Source organism: Talpa europaea (assembly GCF_964194135.1).
Source record: "Talpa europaea genome assembly, chromosome: 2".
In the NCBI taxonomy this organism is placed as follows: Eukaryota; Metazoa; Chordata; class Mammalia; order Eulipotyphla; family Talpidae; genus Talpa; species Talpa europaea.
This window is the reverse complement of record NC_140068.1, coordinates 85,103,786-85,119,013: the sequence shown is the minus strand read 5'-3', so window position 1 is coordinate 85,119,013 and position 15,228 is coordinate 85,103,786. Positions and strand designations below refer to the sequence as shown.

Below are 15,228 nucleotides of genomic sequence, written 5' to 3'. Positions count from 1 at the left end.
AACCGTATGTCATGATACCATGGCATTGCATTAAATTTCCTGTTTTCTTTCTGATTCTCAAATGGCTCTGTGATGAAAACAAGCTTTCTGGAAGAAGCACTAATCTTAATTTTTTATTCCTAACTCTAGACACAGTATGTTGCCCACTGGGAACATTTGCAAGGGGCGGGTGGGGGGGGGGCAGCTGCATATTTACAAGTTTGGCCTTAGAGCACATTTCCTGAAAAGCAGTGTAGCAGTATATATAATTCCAGAGGATTCACTAGCTCCAGGATCCATTCCCCTGTGATTAGTCTACTCTCTTCCGATGAATGTAAACAGGATTTCCTGGTAGCTGCTTTTCAGATGAGTGAGGTCAATAACAATCCCAGATCACCAACTTTAGCATTTGCATTGTTGCATCCCAGGCTCTGACCCCATGATCATCCCAGCACAATAGCAATGCTTGCCCAAGGGCCATGATAGGCCCAACCCTGAGCCCACCTTCCTGTGCAATTTCAGACCTAACTGTAGGACAAACAGGTGCCTGGGAAGCACGTGGTGATTCTTGGATGCCAAAACCACTGCAGCTCTTCCCCTGAAATTTTGTAAGGAACTGAATCAAAAGCTTAAAATCACTGTGATGTAAACTCCCTGACTTTAGTGGGTTCAAATCTATGTGAACTTGCAACCACTAGTCAAAGACCCAGTTTCTAAGGTTACCTGTTCTTCAACAAGAGCAAGTAAAGGAGCTATAAAGGAGATTTATAAGAGGTGAGTCTGCCTCACCTCTCCCAACCCTGAGACTTCACTGCTGAAGAAAGTGACTCTTCTATCCTGCTCCAGGTGGCAAGGGATCCATGAGGAAGAGAGGAAAGTTCCCACCTCTGTGTGAGTGTGTATTTCAGAGGCGCTTCCTCTACCATGTCTGGACATCTGACTCCACATAGTGTGAAGTATTTTCTTTTATTGGACCCCTTTGCCCTGGTGTTATTTATTTGTCTGGGTTTTTCTAACTCACCAATGCTCCAAATGGAAGGTAGCAAATTCCAGGTGTCATCAGCATCACAGATGGAGGCCTATCAGCCAGCCCAGGAGGCACAAACTAGCCAGGATTTCCCCTCTCTTTTCCCATAAATCACTGCCTGCCACACAGCACTTATCTTAAAAAGACATTTCTGGAAAGTTGGCCACAAGCTGTGGCAAGTGGTTCTGGGTCTTAATCACAGCTCTTTAAGTAAACAATCCCATTTTTGTCTGACAACTCTATGAGAATTATGGCTTCTCAGAAATCGAAGACTAAGTGGATGCATATATTAAGCTCTCTTCTGTAAAAGAATGAAGCCTGCTGTGACTTCATCCAGGGGAAATGAGGCTGGTGTGTTTTATTCCTGGCCAAAGGGGACAAGTCTTCTTTATTACTGAAGATTGGATTCCTTTCATTCTCCCTTGGTCCCACAGCAGGTACATGTCAGATACCTGTTTTTCTGCTTCCTTCTTGACATGTCTAGTAGGTGGCAACTTGACAGCATTATCTACAAGCTACTGAGCAGAAGCTGAAGACCCTGTTCTCCCTTTCAGTTTTGGAGAGGTTTGTTCATGGAAGGGCAACCGCCTGGCGATTACCTAGCAGGTGTGGATGGAGAAAGGAGACAAGCAGTGTGTCATAAAATCCTGGGCTGTTCAGTCTGGTAAGAGAAACAATTCTACTAGCTCCTCCTACAACCAAATCAACCAAGTCAGCCCCACAGGAAGGTTTCCTAATACGATAAAGACAGTGGTGCCAGCGCTTCTTACTCTGCAAAACAGCCCAAGAATCATGAAATAAAATCTCATTGGCAAGTACCAGAAGCGTATGTGGAAAACTATGAGCATGAACCTTAGAGACAGAAAGCTGGAGGGAAGCAGGGTGGTACCTGCTAACCTGGGCAGGTCATTTCTCCTCTGTGCGTTTATGCCAGGCTTATGTATAAATTAGGGGTGACGCTCTCTCTGCACACTTGTGGCTAAGGGGCACTGTATGAAAACCCTTGCACATTGTCTAGCATATCCATTATGCAGCAGCAGGTGGAAAAGATAATTCAGATTGTAGTAAACATAATCATTGTATCAAGAAAAACTAATGATATTCTGATCAGATCCCATTTTTGAGACAGTTAAATAAATGAACCAACAGAGAACACTCATCAGAAATTTTTTAAAAATACATCCAACATTAAAGGTCAACCCAAGCACCAGACCCAGAGTTGCCAGGCTTCTCATGTTACTGTTCCACCCCTGCCATGCCACATTATCACAAGAAAGATGAAAGGCACAAAAACCCGCAAATGTGCAGAATGTGCAGAAAGGCCAGAATGTGCAGAAAGGTGAAGATTTCTAGAAACTCAATCTGGTAGGTATCTTGCTCTCATTAAATGTGGAAAGGAGGGGACTGAAGCACATCCATACAGGTTAGGACATCCTGGACACTGCCCCTTTCTCAACATTTTGTCTCTCACTATTCTTTTTGAAGCCAAAGAACCAACAGGGACTATTTGGCTCAGGTCCCAAATACTTTTCCAGTTAAGCATGGAAGCCTGGCTGGAGAACTTCACAAATGGACACAAAGAACATAGTTGTTTTACTTCTAACCAATAAATGCCCACTTTCAGTCTCCATTAATTCCCCTTAAGACAAAATTTCATCCAGAAAACTTCCAAAATAAATTTTCATTCCAAGTCAGGTTTCTACCTGCACTATCCAGGTCTGGGCTTCATGTACTCATGGAGAGTCTTATGGATCATTGCTCCCCTTGACCCCAAATCTGTCACCAGGTCCTTTTGACCCACTGCTCAAAATGTCTTTCACAAGTGTTCCCTCCATTCTTTTCCTATTTCATCCCAGTGGCCAAGGCTGGTGTACAAGGCTGCTAGTTGGCCTCCCTGCTGCTGAGCAGTAGAGTCTCCTGAGGGTCTCCTGAGGGTCTCCTGAGGGTCTCCTGAGGGTTTCCTGAGCACAAACTTCTTCATCTAATTCATTCTAGCCACTGCATTTGGGTAAGCTGAACTTCAGGAGGGTTCCATCAGCCCTTTCTCTGTGTCAGCCCCTTTGCCAGACTAGACTCCACCTCCTGCAGTTTCAATTCCAGATGCTTTGCCCCATTCTTATATCTCTCTGCCCTGCAATAACCACTCTATTCCAACAGGCAGAACCACTATTATTCTGGCCTCTGGGTTGTTGCAGAGGCTTCTTTTCCCGAGTTGAGTTTTGAAATTATTTTCCTAAAATGCTATATCATATATGATGGCTCCATCCTAGGTTCAAGTAGATATATGGGACCTTCCCTGTATGAGGACATATCCAGCAATTTCAAATACAATATTATTTTTGTAAATAAATCAGTTGGCATGGCTTTTAATTTAAAAAGCCTATTAGAAGAAAACACCCCAGGAAACCCTATTAGCATTCAAAAAATTAATATGTATAAAACATTAGTTGGCTCAATAGTCCTGTAAGATAATCATATACATTATATGTGCATATGTGACATATTGTGACACATATATATGTGATTAGACAGTTAAATAAAAATATGTATCTAAATATGTACCAGTAGAGGCAAATGCATACTTATATGTATGTTGTATGCTATATAGAAGGCATATTTGCATATGGCTCAATGTAGTTATAGAATTGACCAAGGTGACTTAGGAAGAAGCCCATAGTTCTATGAGAATAAATATGAGCATTAATGTAAATATATATATTTTAAAAATATTTTAAATTTAAAAATAATCTTATAAGAAATTCTGAAAGTTAGGTTCAAAGCCTTAAAAGAAAGTTTTCTGGAGATTTTTCTCTCACTTATAACCTTTGTTTGTCTTCTGGGATTAAGGCTTTGGAAAAGAAGACGCATGTTTCTGTGGGAGGGAATGCCACTCTGAAAATCAGAGTCCAATCCTAACACCTCTCCTAGTTAACAAACCAGGCAGAACACAGATAAGCTGTGTGCATTCTGCCCATTGTAACCTTCCTTTTGCTTTCTTTCACAGTTTTCCTGGAGAATGCTGCTCTTAATTGCAACTTCCATCCCAAGAATCTGTGGCCTTCCCTTGGCAGTTTCTTACTTCAGTGATTTTGTAAAAGTACCAAGGGCAATCCATCTTCCAAAGATGATGGGTTGAGTCATTAACACTTCCAAAATTACTTAGAGCCCCCAAAACACAGAGACCATGTGTAATACATGGAAAACATGTTTTTAGAGCGATTTATCATCATAATTGTTTTTAATGAAAGCACGTCTGGAAAAATTCTGGAATGCCAAACCCTTAGATGTAGAAGTGGTTTCCTCCCCAAGGGCTAACATCTCATAATGTCAGCCTGGGACATAGACTTCTGGACTCGGAAGTTCAGGAAGACATTGCTTTGACAAATGTCACGTCATCGACTGCCTCTAAGAAGTTGGCAGCTCAAGCCCTAGAACCTGGCAGTGACCTGGAGTTAGAATTCATTCACCTGCCAAGAGTTTGGTTTCTAAAAGAAAACTCTTTCAAAGTACCAAGTGGGGACTTCTCTGGCCCTATTCCTGTCACAGGGTGCAGGAGGTTTCAAGGGGTGTCAGGGATGCTGTGAGGTAATAATGCATGTGTTAAAGCACATTTAAATTGTTAAAGTACACTTCAGGGAGGGGGGGTAGGAAGGAGAGGATCCTAGGGGATATGGCACAAGGCTAAAAGAGAAAAGGAAAGGAAAGGAAGAGAAAATAGCTGTGGTATCACCTGTTAGTAAGTAATTTTGAGAGTTTAATGAATGTGGCCAAATTCTCACTCATGTCACTGGGCAGCCATCAGTTCTGGTTACCACATTATGGAGGGGTGTGAGACCCCTCTGTGCTGACCCCAGGCAAGGCTGCTCTCCTTGCTGTCTCTTTTAGACCACACGTCTGAATAAACCCAGTCACAAACTGTCTGCAAAATGACTCAATCATGATGCTATCGATTCAGAAGTTTTACCACTTGACTGTTGGCAGAGCCATGGGTCCAGCCGACGCTAAGCAGTGGGAAAGCACATTTAGATCTCACAAAGAGGCAGCTAGGACTGAGACAGCACTCATTTATTGAGAAACTGAGCTAGATAAATGTGAGTCAACAGAGATGAAGGGGAGTTAAGGGAACTCATGTATACTGAGGATGGCAAACAGGAAGCAAAATAATTACAACACATTGAGACAAATATGGAGCTATGGGACTGTATCAAAGCAGTGGGAACTCAGGAAAAGCAGCCCCTCCCTGTCTGGGAGTGGCTGAAAAGTCTTCGAAGCAGATATCCATGTGAAGTGAGACTTCAGTCAGATTCCCCCAAAGAAGCAAAGACAGTTGGTGGAAGGGGCATGAGAAAGGGAACAGGAGAGCAAGTGAGAAAGGCATGCATTGTTTGGTAGACTTGAACAAGGCAGGATTTTATGCCTAAAACAATTGGGAGCCCATGAAGGATTTCACACTGGAAATGGCAGAATTAATTAGATGCTTTTTTTTTTTTTAAAGATTTATTTATTTATTTATTTATTTATTTATTTATTTATTTATTTATTTATTTATTTATGCAAGCACTGGGTATAATCAGAAGCGCGGGAGGGTGAGAGAATTCACCAGAGCCAGAGCAGGGAACAGAACAGGCAGACTGACGAAATATACTGCTGAGGGGAGCAGCGGGCGCAGCAGGAGAGGTCTGTTCGCCATGTGGGACCCTCGCCGTGGCTGGGGATCGAACAGGCGCTGCAGAGGCTGCGGGCAGCTTCGCAGCCCAGCGCTCAACCACTGCGCCACCAGGGGAGGCCCAGAATTAGACACTTTTGAAATGCAGCTGTGATGGAAGCAGGGGGATCTTGTCCTGGGAAAATTTAATCTGCGGATGTACCCACATGTCCAGGAGGGGATACTGAGGATCAGTGTGCAAGTGGTGACAGCTATTAGCTGTCCCCAACCCTCCAAAGGCAGATATTTTCCAGACCACTTCTTTGCAATTTTCTTTGGTAAAACTGGATAGGGATGGAGGAGAACAGACTTGAGTCTACTGGTTATGTTGATACACAAAATAAAGTGCTGAGTGAGAAGAAAGGCAGATAAAAGGGGAGGAAGGTGTAAAGCAAAATAGGTTGTTGGGTTGAGGACAGACAGCTGGCCTTCTTGAGGTGGTGACAAGCAGCTGAGGAGCGAACCCCAGGATGTAAGGAGCGGTGACAGAAGGAAAGGGGAATTGTCATATGTTGCTAAGATCTGTTTAATGCCATTTGATAAAGTAGAAAATGAAGTTCCTTTGCAATCATTCATAGAAACTGAACCCTGATGTGCTCGCAGACTCAATGAAGATCAGCGTTTTAAAAAGTTTCAACAAAAGTCATTTGATCAGACTTAATAGAAGAGATTGCCAAACAAAGAGATTACATACCCTCTCGTTTATTCCTTAGTACCTCCTGCTCTGCTGGCTCCAGTTCAGGGAGAATCTGAAAGAAAATTTTAGAAAATCATCAGACTTGGTGATGTGTTTTCACTCAAGCTTCCTGTTCATGTTCTCCAAGATGTTAAAGCTGAGCTTAGGGCTGCAGGTGAGTTAGCACTTGGTGCCTAGTGGATGTCAAAAAGCCACTGAGAGGTCAGGAAAATGAAATGAAGTCACCTGTGTAGTGTGACCTGGGAATTCACCTTTAATAGACTAGTCTCTAGGTTCAGGAATGGAAAAATCACCATATCTGTGTTTCTCAGAGTTCCTGCAATTTGAGTTCTATCAAGAAATATAAATTATGTTGTTCTAATCTTGTGCTTTCTGCCTACCACTTGAACCCTGAATCACTGCAGTGAGCACTTGGACACATCTTAGGAACATTTCTCAGCACTTGGCCTGTCCTCATCTAAGTGTTTCTATGGCATTGGGTTATTACCTGACACATTATTAGAAATTATTTTCTAATTCCCTGGTCTGCTCCTTTTTTTTACTACCTGGTTCCATTGCTGCTTCTTGTGGCAGTGCCACTGAGAGCCAGCTCTAGGGCCAGCGTGCCTGAGTATAAGGCTGTGCCACTTACTAGTTATGTGGCCATGGGGAAATTGCGTTTCTTCTCTGATCCTCAGTTTCCTGTTCTGCAAAATGAAACAATAGTAATGACTTCATAAGATTGCTATGTGACACATAGTAAGTAATAAACCTTAATAAATGTCAGCTAATTCCCATAGTTCAATGACAGCGAGCAAGGACTCTGCAGATTGACTTCAAATCCTAGCTCCACCGTAAGGATAAAAATGGCCTACTTCATGAGGTTGTTGTGAGGTTCAATAATTAACAAATGTAAAACATTTGGTATGATTTTGATGACATAGCAAATGCTGTTCTGGGGGCACCCTTCACAATAACCCCTCTATCAGTACAACGCTGCCTGCTTCATCTTGGTAAAACTCATCTCCTTTCGTCCCGGGGCTTCTTTAAGAACTGACCATGATTGGCTTTGCTGTTGGGAAGCCAAAGTAACCATATTCTGACATGACATGGGTTTTCCCCGACTCATTCAAGCCTCAAGGGGGCTTATCCTATAGGAAATCTAATAGCTTAAGGGGTATCACAGGGGAAGATCTGCTTCCCCACTCCAACTCCCTTCAGGGCTCAACAGAAGAAACACCTCTTTGAAGTCTCCCCAGATAAACCCCAGCCCATTGAGCTGTGTGTCTTCTGCCATGAACTCCACACACCTATGAATCCTACCCCAAACAGAACCCATTCTGCCATCTGTGAGTTCAATCATATCATAATGATAACAAAAGTAACATTTCCTCAGATGTATTCATCACCCTGTGTTGTACTAAACACTGTCAAGTGCTCGATGTGTACTTACTTAATTCTCAGGACAATCTAAGACATAGGTACTATTATTATCTACATTTCACAGCTGAGAAAACAGGTTCAGAGAAGTCAAATAACTTGCCAAAAATCACAGAGCCCATAAATGGCAGAACCAGGACTTAACTCAGCCTGCCTGCCTTAAAGTTTGCACTTTTCTATGCAGACATTGGATCATTTTATCAGGAGTTGGCCCAGGAAGCTGTGGGTTTGTCTCAATGACCCAGTCTCTCTTTACCTAGCACCTTTTCTCTGTTGCCTCCTTTTTACTCTTCCCCAGACATTTCAAAGAAAACTCTTCAAAATAACTGGGGAAGGACTCTGTACCTGATAGTTCATCAAAGTTCTTGAAGAAAGGAATAGAGCGATGATGAATGATGACTGGAATTTGAAAAGCCCAGTGGCTGCTTCGTTTGCAGTGAGGTTATTTTATCTGACTTAAATGTGCAGGAAATGAGAAGAAGCACAGTCAATGCATAGGGCTGGTTCCTGCCTGGCTTCCCCTGGAGCCTCCTTTGGCTCCCAGCCCAGACAGAAGGAAAAGCTTTTCTGCTGCTGCATTCCTGCCTCTGTCCTCCCAGGGATCTGGGGGCAGGGATGGGGGACCCAGCAGGAAGTTTTCTCTGTCTACTCATCATCAGCTGCAGTCCGGGGAACTCAAACAGCCCAAGAGAAGCAGGTGACCATTGGCGGCCATTTGGGGGCAGTGCTCTCAAGTCAGGGTTTCATTTTCTCCATTTTCCAGTGGGCCTTAAGAACTGAGGCCTTGCTGCCTGCAGCTGTATGTTAAAATCAAGGTATATTCCAGTTGACTCATGCAGAGGATTTCAAATCTGCTGCCAGTTTACTAATTGGGTTGTTTGATTTTTATTGTTCTATTGTGTGGGCTTTTTATATATCTTGGCTATTAACCTCCTTCAGTTTACTATTATGTCAATATTTTCACTCCTTCAATAGGAAGTCTTTTTAACTTGCTTATATTTTCTTTTGGTGGGTAAAAACTTTTTTAACTTGAGGTAATCCCAATTGTTATTATTTTCTTTGCCATTGGGGTTGAGTCTCCCAAAACATCCTTATTGTTGACTATATCATTAATGTTGTCCTCTAAAAACTTTATTATTGCAGGGCTTACATATAAATCTTTTATATGGTTGGAGTTTATTTTTATATATGGAGCTAGAGAGTGATCCAACTTCATTCTTTTATGTGTGACTTACCAATTTTTCCAGCACCATGTATTCAAGAGACTACCCTTTCCCTATTGCATGGGCAAGGCTGCTTTATCATAGACTAAATATTGATACATACATGTATTTATTACTAGACTTGCAGTTCTATTCCATTGATCCATATATATCTATGTCCATGTCAATGCCATTTGTTTTCAGTGCTTCTGCTTTATAGTAAAGTTGAAGTCAGGTAACACAAGATCACCATTTCTATCCTTTTTTATCAGGATTGCTTTTGAAATTTGAAACCTTTCATGGTTCCATGTATGTATTTCAATATTTTTTGCTTAATTTCTTTGAAAAATATATTGGTATTTTGGTAGGGATTGCATTAAAATTATGTATCATTTAGGCAGACTAGTTCATTTGGATTATATTGATTCTCCCCATCTCTCTTATTTCACTATCTAGGTCCTCTATAGCATCTTGCAATTCTTATTGTACAGGTTCTTAACCCTCTTAGTTAGATTAAGGCTGAGGTATTTAATTCTCTTTGGAAGCAATCATAAATAGAGTTGCTTTCTTGATTTTTAAAAAAGATTTATTTATTTATGCATACAAAAACTAGGGTACAGACCAGAAGTGTGGGGGATGAGAGGATTCACCAGAGACATAGTGGGGAACAGAACAGGCAGATTGACTGAAACACACTGCTGTGGGGAGCAGCAGGTGAGGCAGCAGAGGTCTGCTGCACCATGTGGGTAGCTCCCTGGGCAGGGATCGAACTCATGCTGCCGTGGCTGTGGATAGCTTCATAGGTTGGGTCTTAACCCCTTGCGCCACCAGGGAGGCCTGCTTTCTTGATTTCTTTTTCTTCTTGTTTGGTTGTTTGTATATTAAAAAGCTATATTTTTTTAATGTTCATTTGTAACGTGATGCTGTTTTATTCACCTATTGTTTCTAAAAACATTTTGATGGGGTGTTTAGGATGTATAATATCCTGTATGTGCATATATATATATATATACATATATCTATACATAATATGATATATAACATCATATTGTCTGTGAATAGTAATAGTTTCACTTCTTTTTTTCCGACTTGGAATCCTCTTACTTCCTGTTTTTGCCTGATAGCTCTGGCCAAAGCCTCTAATACTAAGTTAAACAAAAGTGGTAACAATGGGCATCCTTGTCTTGTTTCTGATCTTAACGGGAAAGACTTCAGTTTTTCATCATTAGAGAAACACTGATTTTTAACTATTTCCTGAAACTTGATGATGATTATCTGGAACTTTCAGAGGACATCTTTGCAAAGTACAGCTTCTACATCTCTGTCACCTATAGCGTCTTTGTTGTTCAGTGAGGATTCACAACTTGTCTGAGAACGACCTACTTTTTATTTTGAGTCTTGTAATCATTGGGAAAAAACATACTGAAAGTGCTAAAACCTCTGAGGAGGTTCCTGGTGGTGGTGCTGAACACCCTTTGCTCTCCCAGATGGGAGAAGGCACGAGATCTGGGCTGCCAAGCCAAGGGGTCTGGTTTTTAGTAAAGCAAATACTGGAGTCACACCAAGGACTGAATCCCACCTCTTCCGCTTCTTCTTAGTTGGAAAACTCGTTTACTCACTCGAACTCTACTGTACTTATATTCTGAAAAGTAATATGCTAAGGCACACTAATGTTTGTGTACTAGTGTCTGGCAGTGGCATGTGTCCAGGTGGCCGGAGACTCACCAGGGACCAGCCTTGCCCTTCTGTGTCCCCAGGTTACCCCAGTGTGGGGCACCGTGAGACTCTAATTGTTTCCTTTTCTCTTAAACTTTGGATGCTGTGGAGAACTCATGAGGGAGCATAGATTCTGCCTGGGCACTCAGCTGAGTATGTGCTTCAGACAAAAAAACAGAGCCTCCACGTGGGCCTTTCTGCTCGTCCATGTAGATGAGTGTCTGGGTCATAGCAGCCAGCTCTAGGCAGAGGGGATTTCCTGATAGACAAGCTATAGCCGGAAGATACAAGGTCACCAATTCCAGGAAACGGCCCACCTGTTGGCCATGATGACTTTACAAATAACTGTGTTGGGGTGGGGGTGGGGGGCAGTGACCTTAAGCAGATGTGAACAATCAGGAATGAGAGGTGGCATTTATATGTCAAAAAGAAAATTGTTGGGAACTGGTGCCAAACAAGGTGGTTCCCAAAGGCCCCGGCTTTTGCCAGATCTCACCCCTCTTTTTCTTACCTGGAATCACCAGTTTCACATGTTTACCTCCAAGTTAAAGTCATGGCCTTGGCAACAATCCTGTTGGAATGTCTCCTCACACAGGCACACTAACACAGATTTATTTGTACCAGAACAATAACTGGTATTTTAATAACAATGTTATACTAGTAAAATAACAATATTATACTTGTAAAAATAGCTACCAAATCATAAACATTTGCTCTGTGCTAATGACTGTGCTAAATAAACATGTGTGAGAACTTTTCAATCTTCACAACAAAGTCTGAAAAAGATAGAATTTATTCTCACATTACTAGTTGTAGGGAAACAGGTTCAGAGAGATGAAGAATGATAGCTAAGCTTTCAAAGCTACTGAGGGTGAGAGTCAAGCTTTAGACTTAGGGCTGATGCCTGCGTTGAGAGTCTACAGCCTCGCTGCTCAGAGCGTGGTCCTGGGAGCACAGACCCGGCAACTTGTCAGGAATAGGACATCCTGGGCTCCACCCCAGACATCCTGAGTTGAGATCTGCATTTTAAGCAGGTCTCCAAGTGGGTGCATGCACATATTGAAGTTTGAGAAGCTATGTTAACACTCTTCAAAAGCCTATCACTCCATATTCATGGACATATATTCATAGCAGCTGCTATTCACAATTTCCAGAAGTGAAAGCAACCCAACAGTCCATTGATGGAGAAATGGATAAACAAAATGTGGCATATACATACAATGGATCATTCTTCTTTGAGAAAGGAAGGAAATTCCGATGCATACTACAACATAGATAAATTTCTAGGACACTATGCTAAGTGAAATAAGCCAGTCACAAAAAAAAAAAAAAAATTAAAAAATAATTTAAAAAACCCCAAAACAACCAAATACTGTGCGATTACACTTGGATGAAGTACTTAAAGTACTCAAAATCACAGACACAGAAAGTGGAATGGTGATGGCCAGGCCCTGGGGGAGGTGCTTAATAAGTATAGATTTTCAGTTTTGCAAAATGCAAATTGGTTGAACTGTTACCAGATCCCTATGGCCCCCAGAGGCCAGGGGACAAGATGGTTATTTAGGGGCCGAGGCATGTTGGTGTCAGTCCCAGTGAGGCAGACTCCAGCCATCACTTCTTGGAACCAATAGGCCCATGATCCTGTCCTGACCTGAGTGCTGGGCTTTTTCCCCTTTTATATCTGACTTTAGGGCTCTACAATGAGTGGATTTGCAATTGTAAGTGGGTGAGAACCCACTAACAGTGGCCTATCCCCAACCCTGGTCACTGTTCTTGGTACCTTTTGAGCACTGTTCCAGTGTGACTTTTTATACCATTTCAGTACCACAATGTGAATATAGTTAATGCTACTGAACTATATACTTAACGATGGTTAAGATGGCACATTTTATATGTATTTTGTCACAACTGAAAAAAAGTCCATCACCACTTGCTGGATGACAGCACAGGGCAGGATAAGCTGACAAAGCAGATTCAGTCACACCTTCCAAGGGGTTCTCAGCTGGAAAGGTGAGGTCCTTTGGGGTGGCTGTGGGAGCTTCCAAGAAGATGAAGTTCAAATACCACTAAAAGCCAGTACCCCTGGGGGCCACTGGCTTATTCTCTGATCAGCTTGTGCCACTGGTAGATAGAAGGTAGACCTTTGCCGGGCCCACTGTGGTAAAGCAGGGCTCACACAGAGGGAGGGCACTGCTGCCACCAGGAACACTCAGAAACTGTAAGAGAGAGACGCTACCTCCACTAAACAATCCTCCCCCTTGGCTGTCCCCCATGCCGGGGATAAGCAGAGCTCTGCATTGACCATGGGAATCCACAGGAAGCATCAGTGTACCCTCCTCTATTTATATGAACGAGCTGCTGTGTATGATTATGTGGGCTCTGCCCTGCACACAGGAGTTTGGAAGAAGAAACATACAACATAGTTCCCCCAAATAAAAAAAAAAATTTAAAAATAATGGGAAAAAAAAGTAAAAAAGGGCAAAGGAAACTTACATCAAACAGTGAAAGACACAGAAAGGAGGAAAGAAATACATAAAGTCATGAAACAAAATCCTAAAAGTAAGATCAAGCATTTTAAATATGACATTAAATTATACCTTCTTAATCAAAGTCAGATTTACTCAGACTTGATATAAAAGGGGGGAAAAAAACCCTCAAACATGTGCTGTTTAAACAGAACCATTTAGGCAAAGTGATATATTAAAGGCTAAACAAAAACTCGAGAGCAAACAGGCAAATACATACTATAAAAACAGGAAGGAATAACCCAATAATTTTATAAAGTATAGGGGAGGATTTATCACCCTCTTTAGTTAAACCTAACTCCCATTAGCTTCCCCAAAGACAAAGTGACTTGAGCAATTTGTGGACAAAAGTATTAAAAGTCACCTCTGACTCCTTTGGGATTATCAGTCTGTGATTGTGACACACTGATTGTTACCTTCTGAAATGTAGTCTCTTCTGATGCTCAAGTTAAAATGTATCCTTTGAGAACATGTGTCCTGTTCATCCATCACAACCTGCTTTATAGTCATTGCTAATTTCACAGAGTGGAGCTTGAGGTCTAGAAAGACCGATTTAGTTAAGGAGGGAACCTGGGGCATCTTTCTTGAAGGTAGCTGGATGTTCCCTTGATAAGCAGGCTGATTTCAGAGGATGCAAGTTGTAGCCCAGTGAATACAGTAACATCCGGTTGAGGTCACCATCCCACCCTCCATTTGCAGCATTTTCCCAAAAGCCTACAATTTTTGAAAAAGCATTTTCCATCTGTGACGTTCCCAGGAAATCAGAAAAATGTGACAGGGGAAACTATGGCAGGCATGGATTTACTCACCAAAGGATGAACAATAGACTCTAAATTCAAGTTCAGGGTAACTTGGGAAGAATAAATCACAAGAAGCATGAAGCACAACGTGGTTCTCCTTGGGGATTTCATGTCTTCAAGCTTGAGTTGCTTTGCCTGAAATAGAAATGTGATGGTTTAGAGACAGAATGATTTGTTTATCAAATATGGAAAGAACTGGCGAATGCTATCTTGGTCAAGCTACAAAAGACCTTTTCAATAAAGGAGAGAAAAGAACGAGCATAAATAAATGGACTATAGAGAACAGCCCCTGCTTCAGACTTTTGGGCGAGAAAATGACAGTGTCAGAAAGGGTAAGGGAAGGAAGGACTGAGGATAGTAACTGTAAACAGTCTAAAAGTAAGCAATATTTAAGTATATTCCTTGCATACAAGGAGAAGAGAAAGAAGGAAAGAGAAAGGGAAATATTGAGAGGCAGGTAAAGCAAGAAAAAGGGGAAGATTACTTAAGGAAAAATACTTAAAACATGATCAAATGCACATAATATGGGGACAAGTAACTTTGCCGGTGACCCTGCAATCCACTCTGATAATGTTCAATATATTGTATCCCATTTTGTCCTATTTTTACTTTTAATTCTGGTAGCAACCAATTAAATTGACTTCATGACTCCGACCCATTTGTATGAAAAATTTTGGATTTCATCATAAAATATAAGTTGTATTTCAATCTTTTGTAGTAAATAATATACAGTATGAATAGCACAATATATTTCACCTTATATGTTGATTTTTGATAGTTCTCTGTTTATAATAATGGTGAGCAAATGACGTTTCTTAGTGATGGGACTACTTACTGTTGCATGTAGAAAGTAGAGTGTCAGATGGAATAATCCCAACTCACAGGAGTGTGGGAACCAGGACAAACAACTTTATTCAGTCTCTTTTCCATACTGAATTTTCTACATGCATATGCTGACGTGAAAAGAGCACTAGACTTAAAAACAGAGGATAAGGGTTGGAATCCAGGGTTACTATAAACTAACTGGCATCCTTGAATAAATCCCTTTTTTTTAGAATACGGAGGGAAGGAGCCACAGTCGACGATGGTAGAGAACTGTAGGTGAGTTGGTGGTGCATGCAATGCCTGATGGGGGGATCCAAATATTACTTCAAACAA

The 15,228-nt window shown here is 41.6% G+C and overlaps 1 protein-coding gene across 2 annotated transcripts in view; it reads right to left on the bottom strand.

Moving 5' to 3' along the window:
• Positions 1–14,199, bottom strand: part of ADGRF5 (adhesion G protein-coupled receptor F5) — a gene marked incomplete at both ends in the record, with an annotated part of 54,061 nt that extends 39,862 nt beyond the window's left edge. The window contains 2 exons of one of the 2 annotated variants that reach the window (XM_084256575.1): positions 6,406–6,460; positions 14,080–14,199. In XM_084256575.1, coding sequence (XP_084112701.1) covers positions 6,406–6,460; positions 14,080–14,181 — 157 coding nt within the window. The remainder of the gene's footprint in view (positions 1–6,405; positions 6,461–14,079) is intronic. The other variant, XM_084256574.1, reaches the window with a different exon arrangement.
• Positions 14,200–15,228: the final 1,029 nt, after the last annotated feature.